This window comes from Stegostoma tigrinum, chromosome 16 (genome assembly GCF_030684315.1).
Source record: "Stegostoma tigrinum isolate sSteTig4 chromosome 16, sSteTig4.hap1, whole genome shotgun sequence".
Classification (NCBI taxonomy): Eukaryota; Metazoa; Chordata; class Chondrichthyes; order Orectolobiformes; family Stegostomatidae; genus Stegostoma; species Stegostoma tigrinum.
Window position 1 is genome coordinate 18,061,753 of NC_081369.1, and position 20,812 is coordinate 18,082,564.

The following is a 20,812-nucleotide window of genomic DNA, read 5'->3' on the forward strand; positions in this document are numbered from 1 at the left end:
GAGTCTCTTGCTGGAGATGGTCATTATGTGTCACCAATGTTACCTGCCACTCAGCAGTCCAAATCTGCATGTTAATCAGGTATCATTGTTTCTGGACACAGACTGCTCAGTATGTGATGTACAGCAAATGGTGCCAAACATTGTACAATCATCAGCAAACATCATCACTTCCGACCCTATGATGAAGAGAAGATCATTGAGGAGAAGCTGAAGGTGGTTGGACCTTGGACACAATCGTGAAGAACTTCTGCAGTGATATCCGAGGCCGAGATGATTCATAGAATCTGAGAATCCCTACAGTGTGGAAAGAGGACATTTGGCCCATCGATTCTGAGCTAACCCTCTGAACAGCATCCCACACAGGCCCAGACTCAGCACATCTGCACCTTATCTCTGTAACCCCGCATTTCCCATGGCTAATCCACCTTACCTATAAATTACTGGACAGGCCAGGGCAATTTAACATGGTCAATGTACCCAATCTGTGCATCTTTGGACTCTGCAGGAAACCAGAACACTCGGGAGAAACCCATGCAGACACAGGAAGAACATGCAAATTCCACAAGACATTACCTGAGAATGGAAGTGAACCCTGATCCATGTCGCTTAGAGACAGCAATGCTAACCACTAAGCCACCTCGCTGCTTCCCTGACCTCCAACACCCATTACCATCTTCCTTTGCACTAGTACAAGTCTGTAAGCTGAACATCTGTCCATAGGGAAAATGCTACAATGTATTAAGGGAAGTTATACAAAGATACAGAAACCCTAATTATGTAGAATTAACACTGCTTTGAGAGAGGAAAATCATATTTGACATATTTAAGAGTTCTTGGAGGAAACAACAAATAATGTGGATAAACAAAAACTGGAGATGTGGTGCACTTTGATTTTTAGGTGGTGTTTAATTAGATGCCCCATCAGACATTACTATGCAAAAAGAGCTCATGTATGAAGGGGCTACTATATTAATATGGCTTGAGGACTGGTTAACTACAGGAAGCCAACAGAACAGTTGTTATTTTCAGACTGGGAACTTCTAACCAATGGAATGCCACAGGATCGAAGGTGGGACCTAAATTATTTATAATCCTTGTAAATGACTTCGACGATGCAACCAAATATATGGTTGCCACATTTGCAGGTGATACAGAAATAGTTAATAAAATCATGAACAGGACAAAGAGTTTACAAAGGGATTTAAGATGGGTTAAGTGAGTGGGAAAATAATTAGCAAACAAGAAATACAGGACAATATAAAATCACCTGCTAGGGTAAGAACAGAAGAGGCATATATTGTTTAAATGGAGGAAGACTGCAGCACTCTGAAGTACAGTCAGGTCAGAGTGCTCTTACGAAAATTTTGTATTTTATGTGCATGCAGGTAAAGCACGTGATTAAGAAGACAAATGAAACAAGGTTTCTAGCTAAGGACATAGGGAAGCTTTGCTGCAATTGTGTAGGGTGCTGGTGTGACCAAATCCAAAGCATATGCAAAAGTTTGATCTCCTTGTTTGAGAAGTGCTACAACAGCTTTGGAAACACTGCAGAACAGGTTCATTCAGTACTTCCCGGGATGAATGGGCTATCTTATAAGGAATGGTTGAACAAATTGGGTTTCTACTTTTTGGTTGACGGGGTCTTTGGTTTGTGAAATTCCCTTCCACAGAGAACAATGAACATATTTCAGATGGAATGCAAGGGTAAAGGGGTAGACAGCAAAGCAGAGTTGAGGCAAAAAGATCTTAAATGGTAGTACAGACTTAAGGGGCCAAAAACCCTACTCCTAACCTGTATTGTCAATATACAATTCATGTTGATGTAGAAAATTCCTAAGACTCACAAGCCGTTACATGTAGCAATTTCTTATCTCAGTGCTAATGATCAGTCTCTTATCATAAGGTCCCATATTTAGATTCCCAGTGCACAATCTGTCAGCATCTTTCCAATGAGATCGCTTCTCAGTTTTCTAAACACTAAAGAAGAAAAACCCAAATTTAGACAATCACACATCACAGGAAAATCAGCTCATTCAAGGCACAAATTTAATGAACCATCGCTACAATACCTCCAATCTATATATATTCTTCCTTAAATCTGGGAACTAATCTGCATACTGTTCCAGATGTTTCTCATCAGACTCTAACAACTACTCTTTATTCCTGTACCTCAATTTCTCTGCAATAAAGGCAAATATGCCCCTTGCCTATCCAATTGTTTGCTATGCTTGCATGCTAACATTTTGCATTTCTTATCAAGCACACTCAAGTCTCACTGGACATGAACATTTGTAAGTTTCAATCTCTCTATTCCTATGAACAAAGTGAATAACTTCATATTTGCTAGTTATAGAACATAGAACATAGAACAGTACAGCACAGAACAGGCCCTTCAGCCCACAATGTTGTGCCGACCATTGATCCTCATGTATGCACCCTCAAATTTCTGTGACCATATACATGTCCAGCAGTCTCTTAAATGACCCCAATGACCTTGCTTCCACAACTGCTGCTGGCAACGCATTCCATGCTCTCACAACTCTCTGCGTAAAGAACCTGCCTCTGACATCCCCTCTATACTTTCCACCAACCAGCTTGAAACTATGACCCCTCGTGCTAGCCATTTCTGCCCTGGGAAATAGTCTCTGGCTATCAACTCTATCTATGCCTCTCATTATCTTGTATACCTCAATTAGGTCCCCTCTCCTCCTCCTTTTCTCCAATGAAAAGAGACCGAGCTCAGTCAACCTCTCTTCATAAGATAAGCCCTCCAGTCCAGGCAGCATCCTGGTAAACCTCCTCTGAACCCTCTCCAAAGCATCCACATCTTTCCTATAATAGGGCGACCAGAACTGGACGCAGTATTCCAAGTGCGGTCTAACCAAAGTTTTATAGAGCTGCAACAAGATCTCATGACTCTTAAACTCAATCCCCCTGTTAATGAAAGCCAAAACACCATATGCTTTCTTAACAACCCTGTCCACTTGGGTGGCCATTTTAAGGGATCTATGTATCTGCACACCAAGATCCCTCTGTTCCTCCACGCTGCCAAGAATCCTATCCTTAATCCTGTACTCAGCTTTCAAATTCGACCTTCCAAAATGCATCACCTCGCATTTATCCAGGTTGAACTCCATCTGCCACCTCTCAGCCCATCTCTGCATCCTGTCAATGTCCCGCTGCAGCCTACAACAGCCCTCTACACTGTCAACGACACCTCCGACCTTTGTCGTCTGCAAACTTGCTGACCCATCCTTCAATCCCCTCGTCCAAGTCATTAATAAAAATTACAAACAGTAGAGGCCCAAGGACAGAGCCCTGTGGAACTCCACTCACCACTGACTTCCAGGCAGAATATTTTCCTTCTACTTGTAATGGAATGTGAAGTCTCCCAGGCAAGATAATGTCTTTTTTGCAGCCGATGTTCATCATCTTTCAGAATTTGTAATGATACGTATTACTCTCAATTTTTCCTTTACAGTGCTAAGCGAAGGGGATTACATTTGCCTTATCTCAGATGACTATCTCCCAATCCAGTTTAGTTTGCAAAAAAAAAATACAAACTTAGCAAAAAGCAGCAGCCAACACTTGCCCCCACTGAATGCCTTAAAAATGAATATTGGTCAGGCATAGCTAAATTAGATTTTAAAACTTGACTTGCAGACAGCCAAAAAAAATACTTTTCAAGTCCCATCTGAGAAACGCTCCTTAGCATAAACCATTAAAACAGCAAAATTGCAGAAGCAAGTGAAGCAGAGAAACAAGTCTGGATGCAAACTTGATCAGATGGCTTATTTTAAATAGCTAACATGTTAATTGATTTACGCATAAGACAAAAATATTTGATCATACCTCTCATTGATGCTATTACGGGTTTCTCGGGTGATGTCAGGCGCTGCTGGCCAAGGTTGGCTAACAACATTTTCTGCTGCTGCTGTATTCTCCTGAGACAAGACAGTTTCTAAGAGTGATGGAGTACTCAGCCGCTCTACCTCTAGCTGAGGCATGTCTAGAGAGTGATGACTATGTTCCGAGTTAGGTCTACTTCTTGGGGATAACAGGTGCAATGCAGAGGCCGCTGAAGCCATGCTATCCATATGATGTGTAGGTTCCAGGACCTCAGTGGATAATACAGAGCCTGAAAATGCACGTTGGAGGGTCTCTGAGGCAATTTCAGGAATGTCCTGCGACAATGCTGTGGAGGCCGAGGAGATAACATCAGGGGAACGTTCCCGTGTTGGGGAACTCTGAGGCACACAGAGAGGATCCACAGACTGAAGCTCCAAAGGAAGCGAAGAGTTAGCACCAGTAACCTGATAGAAGGGGGTAAAATATCTGTTACATTCAAATTAAATACCAATAAAAAAAACAAATCCGAGTTCAATGTTATCCAGTTCTACTTAGACTGAATTTGGTTGTGAAACCTTGCTTCTAACCAAGCTGCAAGTTTAAATTCTACCTCAAAACTTCAATGCGTAACCTAATTTGATACTTCTGGGCCATAAGCAAAGGAATGTAGCACTATTAAAAGTCATCATTATTCAGATTATATATTAAAATGAGTGATCATCTGTCATTCAAATGAACAATGACATGGCACTGTTCATTGATCAAGGAATGCTTTCCAATATCCTGGATAACATTTCCCTTCAACTAATGCCACGAAAAACTATTCAGGTTGATGCTTTTGTACACAAATGGGCTTGGTGCCAACTTTCCTTACATAAATCAATACATTTCAAAGTGTTTTACTATGTTTGAACAGCTGGGAAACTCAAGGCCGAAGGTAAAATGTTCTAGATTTTGATCAGCTGTGAAGGGTCAGCACAAGCTTCTGACTGCAAAGAATGATGCCCACAAAGATTCAGCAGGCTGTGTGGCATCATTGCTCTGTTAAGAGTAAGACAACTTTGTAATATCTGATCCTTGGCATCCAGGAACAGTGAAATCGTTATGCAAGCTGAACAACCAGTTGGGTTCACAAATTTTCATAGACAGCAAAACAGAAAACAACATGCCAGTTGCTTCCAGTTATCCTTCACCTTTTAATCTTTTAGAGACAAAAGCAAAAAGATAAATATGGAATTATTGTAGAAGTTGAAATCCTTTTAAAAATTGTACAGAATTGTCATTAAGTGAAAACAATGAAATGCTAAGCTTCCAAAATTTCTTTTTCAGGATTGGATAGGTTGTTCAACACAAACTTACACCTAATCTAAATGAGGTTTAGATTCCTCAATCTTTACATGAAGAATGGAACACAAAATGTTGCAGTCCGTATTATACCAGCTAACAAGACAACAAAAGATAGACAGATTAGGTGGATGCTCTTTGGAGGATTGGCACAAACCTGATGAGTCAATTGGCCTGTTTGTGCATCTTTGGGATTATGTGATTGTTATGGATATGATATATACATCAGTGCATCCCCCATAGAGAAAGGCATCAATGCCAGAAATATCAAAATTTCCACATTTAACTCTGCACTGAGGAATCATAGAGATGTACAACACGAAACCAGACCTTTCAGTCCAACTCATCAATGCCAACCAGATATCCTAGATTAACGTAGTCCCATCTGCCAGCATTTAGCCCCTATCCCTGTAAATCCTTCCTATTTATTTATCCACCCAGATGCCTTTTAAATGTTGTAACCGTACCAGCCTCCACCGCTTCCTCTGGCAACTCATCCCATACACACACCATCCTGTGTGAAAAAGGTGTCCCTTAGATCCCTTTTATGTTTTCCCGTCTCACTTTAAACCAATGTCTCTACTTTTCGACTCGCTCACCCCAAAGAAAAGACCTTGTCTATTTACCCTATCCATGCTCCTCATGACTTAATAAGCCTCTACTATGTCAGCCCTCAGCCTTCGACACTCTTGGGAAACAAGCACAGGGCTATTCAGCCTCTCTGTATAGTTCAAACCCTCCCACCCTGGCAACATCCGTGTAAATCTTTTCTGAACCCTTTCAAGTTTCACAGCATCCTCCCTATAGGAGGGAGACCACAATTGTACAGAGTATTCCAACAGTGGCCTAACCAATGTCCTGTACAGCTGCAACATGATCTCCCAACTCCTACATTCAATGCACTGACCAATAAAGGCAAGCATACCAAATGCTGCCTTCACTACCCCATCTAACTATGATTCCACTTTCAAGGAACTATGAACCTGTACTCCAAGGACTCTTTGTTCAGTGACATTCTCTAGGACCTTACCACAAAGTGTACAAGTTCAGCCATGACTTGCCTTTCCAAAATACAGCACCTCACATTTATCTAAATTAAACTCCATCTGCCACTCCTCAGTCCAATAGCCCATCTGACCAAGATCCCTTTGTAGTCTGCGGTAACGTTCTTTACAGTCCACTACAGCTTCGATTTTGGTGTCACCTGCAAATTTACCAGCCATACCTCCCACTTTCACATCCAAATCATTTATATAAATGACAAAAAGCAGTGGATCCAGGCACCAACCCCTGTGGCACACCACTGGTCACACATGTCTAGTCTGAAAAGCAACCCTCCGCCACCCTGTCTTCTACCTTTGACGCAGTTCTGCATCCAGATAGCTAATTCTCCCCGTATTCCACATGATTTAACCTTGCTAACAAGTCTACTATGAGGAACCTTGTCGCACACATTACTGAAGTCCATATAGATCACATGCATTGCTCTTCCATCAATCATCTACCTTACTTCTTCAAAAAACTAAGTTGCAGTCAGTTTTCTGCAATAATGACAGCAAAGATGCGCCCTCAGTAAAATACCAAAATACAGTCATGGACACTTTTTCTTCCTGTACAGAATGAATTAGACAAGGATTTGTCCCAAACAAATTCATCTAGAAAGCCGATAGTACTAAATGTTAAGAGATTACCACAAAGGAAAATGTAACAGCAACAATTTGCACAACAGCACACATCTACAGCGATGCAACAGATAATTTCAGAAAAAGTAGCTAAAGTCAAAGCGGAAGAGTTAAAGGACAATCTAAAAGGAGACAGGAAAGCTAAGAAAAATTAATATTTAGACAGGAAATTGCTAGGTTTGAGCTTCAATGGCTGAAGGCTAGGCTGTCAGTAATGGAGTGAAAGAAACAGGTGGGTGAGAATTAGAGAAAAACAGAATTTCCTGAGGATTTGTGCAACTACAAGTATAGTGATGGGTGTAAATTACGAGTTGACCACTTTAGTCCACACTGCCCTTTTAGTTCAACAATGATATTTCAGTGCATTAAGTCAAGAATCTTAACATTTGCTTCTATTAGCATAATGTTCAGACAGAAACATATTGCCGTCACCATGGAAACTACCCTGATAATGCAAGATTTAATTTTCCACTGTTATGCAATTTTCCACTATATACTTTCTTACCTTTTTACTCTTGCTATAGTATCTGTATGGCAGTTTGAGTTCCAAGTTCTGCTTTACAACATTTGCACACCCCACACCTCAATAGCCAAAAAAAGGTTTTACTTCTATGAGGGTCAATAAAGAGGAATAACGTTTTTCCTTTAAAAAAAGAGCTTTTGCAGTAATGAGCATACCTGAAGAGGTTTTGTAGATAGCTGTTCAGACAGCCCTGGGATAAGTGGCACAGAGTTGTTTCTGGGACTAGCTTGGACAGAACTGCTTGTATTATTACTGAGGCTGACATTCTCCAAAGTGACCTTTGGGCTTAGAGACAATTCTTCAGCAGGTCTAAAATGAAAGTGGATAAACAGCTAAATTAGTATGACAGATTCTCGGCTCTGACAGTCTAACTGCCAAAGCAAATTCCAGAGTCTTGTTAACATATTTCAAATCATTTACATTAGAAAGTTCTAATTTTAAAATGTGCACAATTACAAGAAAATCTTTACAATATCAGACTTTGACCAATGCCTTGTAAGCTTGGGTCCAAAAGAAAATTTCTGAGAATTAAAACTTCCAGTGAAACGATTTGTTTCTTTGTTAACTGCAAGTTTAAATCAAGAAAAGTAAAAGCACGAAAAAATCTTAGTTCCACTGTGCCTGAAATAATTCAAAGGCGCAAATTTAACTGCCAGGGCAGAAAATATAGTTCTCATTACTGATCTCAAAGAATACTACACACAAACGTATCCAAGACAAATCTGCAGAATTTGTTAATTCCATAGCACATCACAATTGGGTTTAGGAAATCACTGGTGGCTAGCCAGTGACATTATCAAGGAGGCTAAGCTGCTAATCACATTGCAGAATTTTCTCGGACAGTAAACCAGGAAGTAACAAACAGAAATAACCTTCATGTTTTTAATTTTTCAGAGTGGAAGAACAATTGGGACATAAGTGGCATTCAGGTAAAGACAAAACATCAAACATGGGAAAAATATTAAAAACATCTAGAATCATCACAAAGATGAAATTCAATTTTTCACAGCTATTACCATGTTGCCAATTAATGTAATTTTGTTTTGAATATAAATTTACTTTAACTGCCCTTTACTTCAAATTACATAATTTCTATTTTAACATTGTTGCGTGTCATCATGTGCTAGAGTCATAATGATATCAGCTGGCACTACATCGCGAGTTCTTAGTGAACCTTTAGATCAGAGACCTGAGATCAGTTTTCAAGTACTCCATTCCCTTGGTTTCTGTTCTGAACTGGCACTAAACGGCTCCATCTCATGGACGGCATTAGTTAGCGCAGTAGTAGAGTCTCAGGTCTGCTGCAAACAACTTTTATTAGCACACAGGGTCTATCAATCTAAAAATACAGATGAGTGAAAAGTTTCCCAAAATATTGTATGCTGCACTGAATTTCTTAGATAATTACTAACATTTTAGTTTGCAAGTTCTGTACACAGATAATAGACTTTCAACTTGCACGTTGGTTTTTCCAGGCAAGCAAATACCCAAAGGAACCTAACTCCAGCTTTAACCTTGATTCCAGTCATGAGGACAGAACCAGAACTTGAAGTGAGGACTGCAGGTATGCAACATGTGCTTTTCAGGGCCAGGGCCTCTCACTGGCATAACATTTTCAATTATTTGCAGTTAGTATTTATTCTTGGCTTATAAATTGTTGTTAATACAAACAGTAACAATTTATTGAAAAATGGTACAACATTTAACTTTGAACAACAGATCGAAACAACATTCCCTCTAAACTGTGCAAAAGAACCGCTGCATAGGAATCTGAACATACCCCACTGTTCAATAAAAAGGTTATGCGTATAAAATACCACCATAAAGATGCATATGTGCACTACCATACAGCAATCTTAAAGCGATCAGGTCAAGCAAATATGCCACACTAAAGAAATTGAAAAACACATTAGATCGGAATACAGCACAAATTGTGAATATAATTTATGAGCTAATGCAAAATTGTATGGATATTTCATAAAAAGGAAAAATGCAAACATTCACTTGCAATGGTTTATGTATTCAAATATAAAAGAGAAGTTGCCCTCTAAACAGATGGAAACTAAGATAAAGAACTGCAGCACCCATACAAAGACTTATCTAGAGAAGTCAGGTTTGCAAGGTACAAATTCATTTCTACCAGCAGTCTGAAGTAGCCAAAATATTTTTCTCCTCCAGAAAGCAACTGATAATAATGTTTCACCAACCTCTCAAGTAGATCTCTAACAAATACATTTTAAATTATCTCAGTGCACATTTGCACCCTTCCTTCTACTAAGTCTCTTGACTCTGCATATTATAATCACTGACTGAAAATTTAGAAGTATTGTTAACATCTTGACAACTTTAAATAAGCAGTAAATCTAAGGAACCATGGCATGCATAATCTTGCAATCAATGATGTCATATATTTAAATATCAGTGAGATGGTTGCATACTGTGATGTCACTGGATTACTAACCTCGAGGCCCAGACTAATACTCTGGGAACACTGATTCAAAATCCACCATAATTCCACAAAAGGAGCAAAGTAATTTAAATTCAACTAATAATCTGGAATATAAAACTGCTCTCAACATCGGTACCATGAGAACAATCATCAATAGTTGTAGAATCCATCTGCTTCACAAATATCTTTTAGGGATGAAAATCAGTCAGTCTTACTGGTCTGACCTACATGCGATTCCAGATACACAGCAATGTGGTTGACTCTTAACAGCCTGTGAAATAGCCTGGGAAGCCATTCAATTAAGTGGATGTCAGGGATGAGCAATGAATCCTAACCATGTCGATGAGACCCACATCTCATGAAAAAAAAATTTAGAAAAACCTGTTGGGATTAGATATAACGTAGATGGATTTTCAAATGGATATTGAAAATGTACTAGTCGATTCCTCCTCAAACCACAAGACAGTGAGGCCGTTAGAAAGTCGTTTGCAGCCATCAGCAGCATGCATCAGCTTAACCAGTAAAGATAGCAGGGGCTCTGGGAAAGCTTGTGACGTGTGAGGCACATAAGATATAGGTGGTTTGGGGTTCACAAGACATCCAGAACAGTCACATCTGCATGAAGAGCGAGAGTCTTTCAACAACATGTGGCTGATTTGGAGCAGTGACTCTCCTGACTACAGGCCACACAAAGAGGAGTGAGGCTTCTCGATGAGTCACACCAAAGAGTGGTCACTCTACAGTACGAGAGGCAGGCAAGGAGTACAGAGATGGTAGGTGAGTGATTGACCATTTGCCGAAAGAAAAGATGACGGAGGTCCAGAAAACCCAGGACTTCTTGAAGCTGTCTAACAGTATGAAATTTTAGGTGCCTGTTTAGTGAGCAATATGACTGAGTCAGTGATGGATAACTTGAGGGAAAAACCACACTATCATAGTGCCTGAGGCTACTCTGGGAAGCGAGAGAGAGAGAGAGAGAAGCTGATAGGCAAATTAGCAAGGTAGTAGCAGTGCGTGACTCAGTAGTTTAAGGGATAGACAGTCTAGTTTGCAGCTGAGATCACGAGGCCTGTTGAGTCTGTTGTCTCCCTGGTGCAAAGGTTTAGGACATAACACAACAAGTGGATAAACATCTTGAAAGGGAGGATGAACAATCAATGGTGGTGGTTCACGTGGAAACCAACAACATAGGGAGGAACAGCTTGGAGGTCTTGCAGGATCAATTTCAGGGGCTGGGAAGTAGGTTGAAATGCAGGACCTCTAAGGTAGCAATCTCAGTAATATTACTTGTGGCACAGGCTTCATCATTTAGACGAAGACAGATCAGGGAGGTAAATGTGTGGCTTGAGGGGTGGTGTCGAAAGAAGGAGTTTAGAATTTTGAGACACAAATCATTTTCGGGAAAAAAGAAAGCTGTTCTGAAGAGACAGGCTTCAACTGAGCAAAAACAGAACTAATCTCCTAGTTGAGAGGGTGGTGTGTAGGCGTTGGGGGCGGGGCAGGGCAGGGCAGAGCAGAATGGTTTTATGGACAGTTGAGGTGGGTTGACAAATGGGCCAAGTTTTGGAAGTACCAGAAAGTGTAAAAGACAAAAGATAGTGAGTAGGGCAAAGATGATGAGGGAAGGCTTCAGTATTGACAATGATCACCTTCCATTGCTAAGACAAGGGCAGGATTAAATTGTGCACATGTAAATACACAAAGTATCGAGAAGCATAAATTGGTCTGAGGGATATGACAATAGAAGCACTGACAGAAACACGGTTCAAGTCAGCACAGGAATGAATATCTCAGGTTAAAAGGCTTTTAGCAGAAACAGGGTGGGCAAGAGAAGAAGTGTAACAGTCTTTCTCAAAGAGTATTATTGCCCTTGAATGAAATATTGTTCCTGAATTAAAATCTATATATTTAGAGGTGAGAAAAACGGGAATGGAGCAGTAATCTTGTTAGGTATTTGTAATAGGCCTCCAGAAAGTGGGGAGGATGTAGAAGACAGCATCTCTAGGCAGATTACAAAAATCTGCAGGATGAGTAGTGTTTTGACAGTTGGTGATTTTAATTACCCTAGAGTAGACTGGAGGAAAACAAAAGGTTGAGAATAGGGTATGGAAGGGGAGAAACTTCTGCTAAAGTGTGCAGGGGAGTTTTCTGCAAGATTACATTTCCAGTTGTACTCAGGAGGACACTGCTGGATCTGGTCTTAGGAAATCAGGCATCCAAGTGGACAAGATGCACAACAAGGAGGAAATGAAGGCAGTGGGAGTTAAGATGAAGGAATACGAGTTGGCCAGGCAGGAATACCCACATCCCATAAATGAATCATAAGAAATGCTTATCCTAACTACACTCAAGGTAGCTGTGGTGAGTCACCGTCATGAACCACTGTAGTTGATGTAATACAAGTATTTCCAAACTATGTCATATGGGGAGTTCCAAGCTTTTGACTCAGCAACAGTGGAAGAACAACCACACGGTTCCCAATCACGAAACTGTAACTCAGGGGAGCATGCACAGGTGGTGCATTCCTGTATGTTCTGCTGCACCAGTCTTTCTGGGTGGTAGAGGTCATGGGTTTGAAATGTGCTGTCAAGATGAGCTTTCGCAAATTGCTGCATTGTACCTTGTGAATGGTACACACTTCTGGCACTGTACCCCAGTAACAGAACAAATGACTGATTAAGAAAGTGAATGAATGATGGACAATATTTGGAGGATAAGTTGTCAGTTGTCAAAATTCCCAGCCTCTGATCTTTCTTTGTCACCACAATATTTGTAGATTTTTTTTCTCAACCTGTTTGGACATGTTATGATGCATTTCAGAGAAGATGGTAGGACCTAATCTTAGGCCTTGCACTACCACTATGTCAAATCATGCCACAATACTGACATACTTGGTCCAGTTAAGTTTCATGGTCAATGATAAACTCTGATACAATAATGATAGGAGACTCATTGATGGTAATCTCACTGAATGTCAAAGGGAGAAGGTTTGATTCTTTCACTGGAAGCGGTCATTGACTACACTTGTGTTATACCAATTTTATTTACCACTTGCAAGCCCAAACCCTGGAAGTTGAACAGACCACTTCAAAGAGTTTCAAATGGATTGAACAGCATGTTTAATCAGCAAATGTCTGCACTTCTAACACTATGATGAGTGATTTAAGACCACACAATATCACACTAGTCAAGTGATGCATAATTTCAAGTGCAGTCCCTCATTCATATACTGTTATTACTCATTTAGCTCTTTGTGTGTATAATTTAAATAATTGTTGCCTTAGGTAGTGTCCTGACAGCACTTTTGTTTTTAATTATGAAATCAAAATGGAGATTGATAGATTTTTTTTTAAATCATGCAAGGATACTGAAGCAAATGGAACAAAGCAGAGTCAAGCACATCAGCCTTAACTAATTCAATGGCAAAGGGGTTAAATACTCTACCTCCTAATGCTGTTACATTGCAATATCAAGCTACCATACAGCTGCCTAACAACAATGACAGAGGACCAAGGAAATTTCATATTTATGATGTTCTGCTATGGGTACAGGATCACAATATTTATCATGTACTTGGAGATGAGAGGCGCGCTTAGGAAGCAGGGACAAAAGTAAACTGTAAAACAGCTCCTGCATCAATTATTTGCACTGTGACGTTCCTTGCAGCAGTCATTGAGTAGTTATTACAGTGAATGGAATGATGTTTTCCTCTATGAGCATCTAGCTCCGCTATAGCTATAGATACCATGTCCAGGTCTCTTTAAATGCAGTTATGCAGGGCCTAATAAGCTACATTCAGAATGCACAAAGTGGACCGTGTTGAATAGCCTCATGGCCTGTCAAGATGACCACCGTGATATAGGCTACTACGTTCATTATAGCACTGGAGAAAGACATGGAAGCTAAGGAACTCAGGGAAGTTATTAGTGAGGTCTTGAAAAGAGTCCACAGAGGTGGTGATGCTGGAGGTTTTAAAGCAAAGCTAGATAAGTCCCACAACCTGATCAAGTGTATCCCATTACATTGCCGGAAGGTACAGAAGAAATTGCAGGGCCCCAGCAGAAACAGGCCAAGCAGCATCAGGGAAGAAGGGACTTATCTAGCTTTGCTTTAAAACCTCCAGCATCACCACCTCTGTGGACTCTTTTCAAGACCTCACTAATAACTTCCCTGAGTTCCAAGAAGGGTCCCGACCCGAAACGTCAAGCTTTCCTGCTCTTCTGATGCTGCTTGGCCTGCTATGTTCATCCAGCCTCATACCGTGTTATCTCAGATTCTCCAGCATCGGCAGTTCCTACTATCTCTCCCCAGCAGAGGCAGCTGTATCATTGACAACCACGGGTGAGGTGTTGTAGACTGGACGTTGGCTAATGTTGTGCTATTATTTAAGGAAAGCTGCAAGAAAAAGTCAAGGAGCTACAGACCAGTGAGCCTAACAACAGTGGTGGTAAGTTGTTTGAGAGGATTCTGAGAGACAGGATCTGCATGCATTTAAAAAGGCAAAGATTGATTAGGGATAGTCAGCTTGGCTTTCTTTGTGGGAAATTCTCTCAAATTTGATTCAGTTTTTGAAGGAATGACCAAGATGGCTGTGGGCATTATTTGACATTAGTGTCTATGTGGACTTAAGCAAGGCCTTCAACAAGGTACTGCATTGTCAACTGGTTAGTAGTTTAGGTCACATGGGATCGAGGGAGAACTAAGCAAACTGATACAAAACTGGTTTGACAAAAGAAGTCAGAGGTTTGAGGATCTACTTCCCCGAGTTCCTTAGCATCCAGACCGAGGCCTGTGGCCAACAATGCGCCGCAAGGATCACTGCTGGGTCTACTGATGATCATCAAGTATGTAAAAGATTTGGATGAGAATTTTGGAAGAATGGTTGGAATGTTCGCAGCTGACACCAAAAGTGGTGGTAGAGTGGACAGTGAAGAAGATTATCCAAGCGTACAATGGGATCTTGATCTACTGGGCCTTTGGGCTAAGGAATGGCTGATGGGAATGTAATTCAGATAAACGTGAGGTGTAGCATTTTGATAAGACAAACAGTATAGGACTTACAAAGTTACTGGTAGGGCTTTGGGGAATGTTGTCAAATAGAGAAACCTGGGGTCCAGGTGCATAGTTCCTTGTAAGTCGTATCATAGGTAGGCAACGTGGTGAAGACAGTGTTTAGCACACTTGCCTTCATCGGTCAGATCACTGAGTACAGAATGTCATATTATAGTACTACAAGACATTGGTTCGGCAACATTTGGAGTACTGCACACAATTCTGGTCACTGCTACAGGAAGAAGGTTATTAAATTGGTATGGGTGCAAAAAAGATTTACAAGAATGTTACAGAGACTGGAAGGTTTGAATTATAAGGAGGCTTGATAGGCTAGTACTTTTTCCCTAGAGCATAGGAGGCTGAGGGGTGACCTTATGGAGGTTTATAAAATCATGAGGGGCATCGATAACGTGAACTGCCATGGTCTTTTTCCCCAGGGTAGCAAAGTCCAAAACTAGAGGGAACAGTTTTACCACAAGAGGGGAAAGATTTAACAAGAGACCTGAGGGACAACTTTCTCACACAGAGGGTAATGCATATGCGTAACAAGCTGCCAGAGGAAATGGTGGAGACAGGTACAATTAAACATTTAACAGACATTTGGACAGGTACACAGAAAGGAAAGGCTTAAGACAGATATGGGCCAAATGCAGACAAATAGGACTAATTTAGTTTAGGAAACCTGGTCAGCATGGACAATTTGGGCCAATGGGCCTGTTTACACGCTGTCTACTTCTATGACTCTTATCTTTGGAATTCAGTTCTTTAGTCCATCTTGGATATGCACTACAACAAAATCTGGAACTGAGTGATCTTGCTAGAATCCAAATTAAGCATTGGTGAGTAGTTTTTTGCGTGGTCAAGTGCCACTGAATATCACAACTGATAACAATTCCATACTCAGTGTTGACATATCCGACTGAATAGCTTTACACTGTAAAATTTGGCCATTAACAAAAATAACATGACCGAGAAGAAGAAACATTTGGACCAATATTTCTATTTTAATGTCCATCATCATCCAAAGTTGGCGTTGTTTTATTAGCCCTGATATTCTCCACTTAACGCAAAAATATCTACAGTTGTCTCTTAGAACAGGTATTATTTGCTTCAACAGTATCTACTACAGCACTGATGATTTCAAGTGTTTTACTCAATTCTTAAAATTGTGTCTAATTTTTTAACCCAATCTGAAATTCAGGATCAATTTCATCAAACCCATTCATTATTTTGAAAACTCCTATTAAGTCACCTCAAAATTCCTTCATTCTCTGATATAAAAAAGCTATACATTAGTACTCAGTTCTAAGTACAGTAATAAGGAAACTCAACTCAGATTATCATCAGCCCCACAACTGTGTAAGAAATAAATGGTGTTCACACCGTGACAGATATTGTCGCCAAGCCAAAAAGATGTGCTATCACATAAATGTGTAAATGATCTGTAGGTGAATTTCAGTACCAGTGCAATGCCAGTTACGTAGGTATATGTCCAAAGTTCATATCAAACAGTTTCTCGCCATGGCTGTTCGCAACAAGCAAGGTAATGATGGCATCCATCCAACTGTGTTAGCAAAACTTGCAACAATGTTCAGCAGTACATCTGCCTCTATAATTGGACATTTGCTAGATAAGGCTGAGTGTGCAACAAGTTATGATGACAACCAATTTAGGATTGCCAGTCAGATTGGAAGCGTATTTGCACATTTGCATATACTGGAAGCTATATTTATTAATGGACAGGTGATAGCATAGTTGTAATGTCTCAGGGCTAGTAATATAGAATCCAAGTTGAATGTTCTGGGGACATGAGCTTGAATCCCACTCAGCAGATGGTGAAACTTGAATTCAATAGAAGTTTGGAAGAAAAGCTGACCATATAACCATTGTCAATAATCGCAAAAGAAAGACAGACTGACAGTTCAAATCCTCCTCAGCATTTAACATGGAAATTGAAAAAGATACAGAATTAAAACAAAATTCAGCAGAATTACATATACTCTTAAATTCACACTTACACTTTTGAGTAAGTAATACAGTTGCCTACCTTGATGAACCAGTCTCATTAGCGGAGCTGCTACTCAAACCAGTCACTGCAGTCAAAGTGCTTACACTGCTTCCGGGTGATACAGAGATCTGTCCACAACAAAATATTCAGTCAAACCTGCACAACACCCAGAGGACAGGTACAGTCAGCTAAGCCACAGTAAACGGAAACACTTTGTGAACTGACCGGTTTGCTTCTGAGTTGATTTAGTAGTAGCTTGACATTCAGCACATTAGAACCTGGACCGCAACATGTTGCCGGAGGTCAAAACTCAACAGCATGCAAATACAAGCATTCTCAAAGGTCTGACTGGTAGTGACTATAGATGATGTACTTTAAACACTAAATGTTCCAGCACAAAGGAACTTTGACTGAAAGACTTTACCAGCAGTCCCTTTCTCAGCAACAAGACAGTCTGGGTTAACATGTCATTCTTCCATTTCTGGGAGCCAGACAGAAAGTTAGCTCCTTCTGGTGATATAAACCTCCACAGTAAAATGGATTTGGCAACTCCAACCCACACTCGAATGAATGCTGCTCCACAGCACAGAACAGTCAATAATTTTCAAACAGGAGTGTCACTCATTGTAACTGTTTAAGGTTACCAATACAAGACTGCTAAGTTCACTGGAGGGGGATAACACATACACATTTCCGGAGTTGGGGTGAAGGTGCAATGAGCTCCTTTCAAAGTGAGGTTCTAACGTAACGACTCAAGGTGTTCATCCTCCTAATACTGCCAAGCTGGGAAGTTTACAGCTAGAGCTAAGAATGACACATTCAGAATCACTACAAAGGCAGAACGAGGCTATCTGGAACACTGCAACTGCACTGGCTCAGCTATCTAGTGCCCATCTCTGCCTTATCCCTACATACCATTACTGTCTGGAAAAAAAAACATCCAATGCCCTCGTGAATGCCCCAACTGAACCTGCCTTTGACACATTTCCAAGCAGTGCATTCCACACCCTTGCTCTTCGCTGTTTCTCACAATACCATTGCTTCTAAGGTTTTAGAGTGGATTTGTAGCTCGGGTTGTGGATGTTGTCGTTGGTGGACTCACCTAGCTGGTTCGTTGTTCCGCAGACATTTCATTAACCTGCTGGGTAACATCATCAGTGCAGCCTCCAATGACTTTTGCTTCGTTTTTGCACGTCACTTTGAATCTATGCCCTCACGTTATTGTTCCTTTTACAAGTGGAAATATCTTCACCCCATCTACTCTGTACAGCCGCTCATGATTTCGAAAACTTCAATCTCCTCTCAGTTTCCTTCTCCCCAGGGAGAAAAGATCCTAATTGTCGGTCACGGCCCACAATGTTGGTGTGGTCCTCCAAGAAACAGTCCTTTAAATTCTGATGGGCAGAGCTCATCTTTTGATGCAAATTAATTCTCTGGGGTATTAACTACCTTTAACAAAAATACAATTAGGAGAGAGAGTAGGCAATTCACCCCTCAAGCTCGCTCCACTTTTCCATAAGACCACAGCTGATCTGATTGCAATCTCAAATCTAAATTTCCATCCAACCTGCTAACCTTTCAATACCTGGTTTAACAAGAATCTACTTGTTTCTATCTTAGAAATATTCAATCATTACCTTCACAAGAAAAGTGTTTCAAAGACACTCAGCCCTAAGAAAAAAAAATTGTGACTTTAAACCTATATTTCCCCATTAGAGGAAACAGCCTTTCTACATCTATCTTGTCAAGACTGTGCAGGATTTTAAATTTCTAATCAAATCACATCTTATTTTTCTAAACTCAGAGAACACAACCTTCCTCATAAGACAACCTGCCCATTCCAAATGTAAGTTTGCACAACAGAGCTGAATCTTTTTTGATTTCAGAGTAGATATAGGAAGGCTTCCTGCTGGATGATTTAGTTTTAATTTGTTCTGAAAAACACTGGCATTGCCTGTCCCTAGTTATCCTGAGAAATTGACAATAGGCTTTCCTCTAGAAATACTGCGGCTCCTGTGGTGAACACATTCCCAACAGGAAAATTGCAAGAGGTTGATCCAACAATAGATGTCTAAATCATAAGATACAACTTCAGAGGAAAATTAGCATGTGATAGTACATGTCAGACTTGCTTTATTATTCAAACTGTTGGTATAACTGGTCAAGGATAGGGCAATGAGGAATTCAGCAGTAGTGACATTACTGATCATGATTTATACAATTAACGGTAGGGTCCTGGATAGTGCTGTCGAACAAAGTGACCTAGGGGTTCAGGTACATAGTCCTTTGAAAGTTGCATTTCAAGTAGACAGGATAATTAAGAAGGTATTTAGCACACTTGCCTTCATTGATTGCCTGGATGTCATGCTGAGGTTGTACAGAATGTTGGTGGGGCCTCCTCTGGAATATTGTGTATGGTTCTTGTTCCTCTGCTTTTGGACGGATATTATTAAATTGGTTTGGGTTCAGACACGATTTACAAGATGCTGCTGGGTCTGGAGGGTTTGAGTTATAAGGAGAAGCTGCATAGGCTGAGACTTTTTTCCTAGGGCAAAGGTGGTTGAGGGGTGACCTTATACAGTTTGACAAAATCATGAGGGGCATAGATAAGGTGATTAGCAAAGGTCTTTTCCCTTAAATGGGAAAGTTCAAAACCAGGGAGCATATTTTTGAGGAGAGGAGAAAGATTTAAAAGGGACCTGACAGGCAATTTCTTCATACAGAGGGTGGTTCATATATGGAATGAACTGCCAAAGGAAGTGGTGGATGCAGATATAGTTACAGTGTTTAAAAGACATTTGGATAGGAATATGAATAGTAACGGTTGGAGGGATCTGGGCCAAATGCAGACAAGTGGAACAGTTTATATTGGGAAACTTGGTCGGCATGGACAGGTTGGACCGAAGAGTCTGTTTCCAAGCTGTATGACTCTGATTCAACATCTTCAATCTATCCTCTCAGCTTAAGTTTCTCATACTTGGGATCACTTCTGCACTCACTGCAATTTATTCACATCATCCCTGTGACTTGGCACCCACAACTGCACACAACTCCAGGTGAGGTCTAACAAGTATCTTGCACAATTTCAAGATCACTGTCAACTCCTTGCTTTTATATCCTATTCCCCTATTAATAAAGCTGTTAATAACACTGCGTGCTTTTATTTACTGCTCCCTCCACCTGTCCTGCCAGCTTCAAAAGATCAATGCAGATATGCACCCAGATCCCCCTGCTCCTGCATCTCCTTTAATATTTTATATTATCTGTGAGTGTTCTTCCAACCAAAGTGCATCACCCCACACTGCTCTGCATTGTACCGCAACTGCCACCTATCCACTAACTCCACCAACGTCTCGATAATCTTTTGCAGTTCAACACTATCTTTCTCACAATTGACAGTTCTTCCAGGTTTAGTGTTTTCTGCAAACTTGGTAACTGCCTCCTGCACACCAAGATCCAGATTATTATTATATATCAGGAAAAGGAAGGGTCCCAGATAGCGATCACTGGGCAACTTTCTCAAGACAGCAAAGCATCCATTGATCATCGCTCCCTGTTTTATCACTCAACCAATTTTGCACCTATGTTGCTGCTGCCCCTTCTGTACCATGACCTAAACCTTCCTCACAAGTGTGTTGTGGAGTGCCTGACGAAATGCCTTATGAATACGTGAATTTCCAGAAGCGTTATCCCTGTCAATCCTTTCTGTTACCTCTTCAAAATCCCCAAGTTAGATAAATGTGATTTCCCCTTTAGAAATCCATGCTGACTCTTCCTAATCAATCTCTTTTCCATGAGACTACTGGGTCTGTTGTGCATAACTGTTTCCAAAACTTTCCCCATTACTCAAGCTAAATTAACTAGTCTGTAATTGCTGGAATTATCCTTACAACCTTTTATGGACA

At 40.6% G+C, this 20,812-nt stretch overlaps 1 protein-coding gene across 3 annotated transcripts in view; it reads right to left on the minus strand.

Annotated features, from left to right (window-relative positions):
- The window catches only part of edc4 (enhancer of mRNA decapping 4), a 94,846-nt gene that overhangs the window by 36,487 nt on the left and 37,547 nt on the right, over positions 1-20,812 (minus strand). For all 3 annotated transcript variants that reach the window (XM_059651633.1, XM_059651632.1, XM_048546928.2), the window contains exons 16-18: positions 16,947-17,035; positions 7,554-7,707; positions 3,853-4,313 (exon numbers count right to left, since the gene is read on the minus strand). In XM_059651633.1, coding sequence (XP_059507616.1) covers positions 3,853-4,313; positions 7,554-7,707; positions 16,947-17,035 — 704 coding nt within the window. The remainder of the gene's footprint in view (positions 1-3,852; positions 4,314-7,553; positions 7,708-16,946; positions 17,036-20,812) is intronic.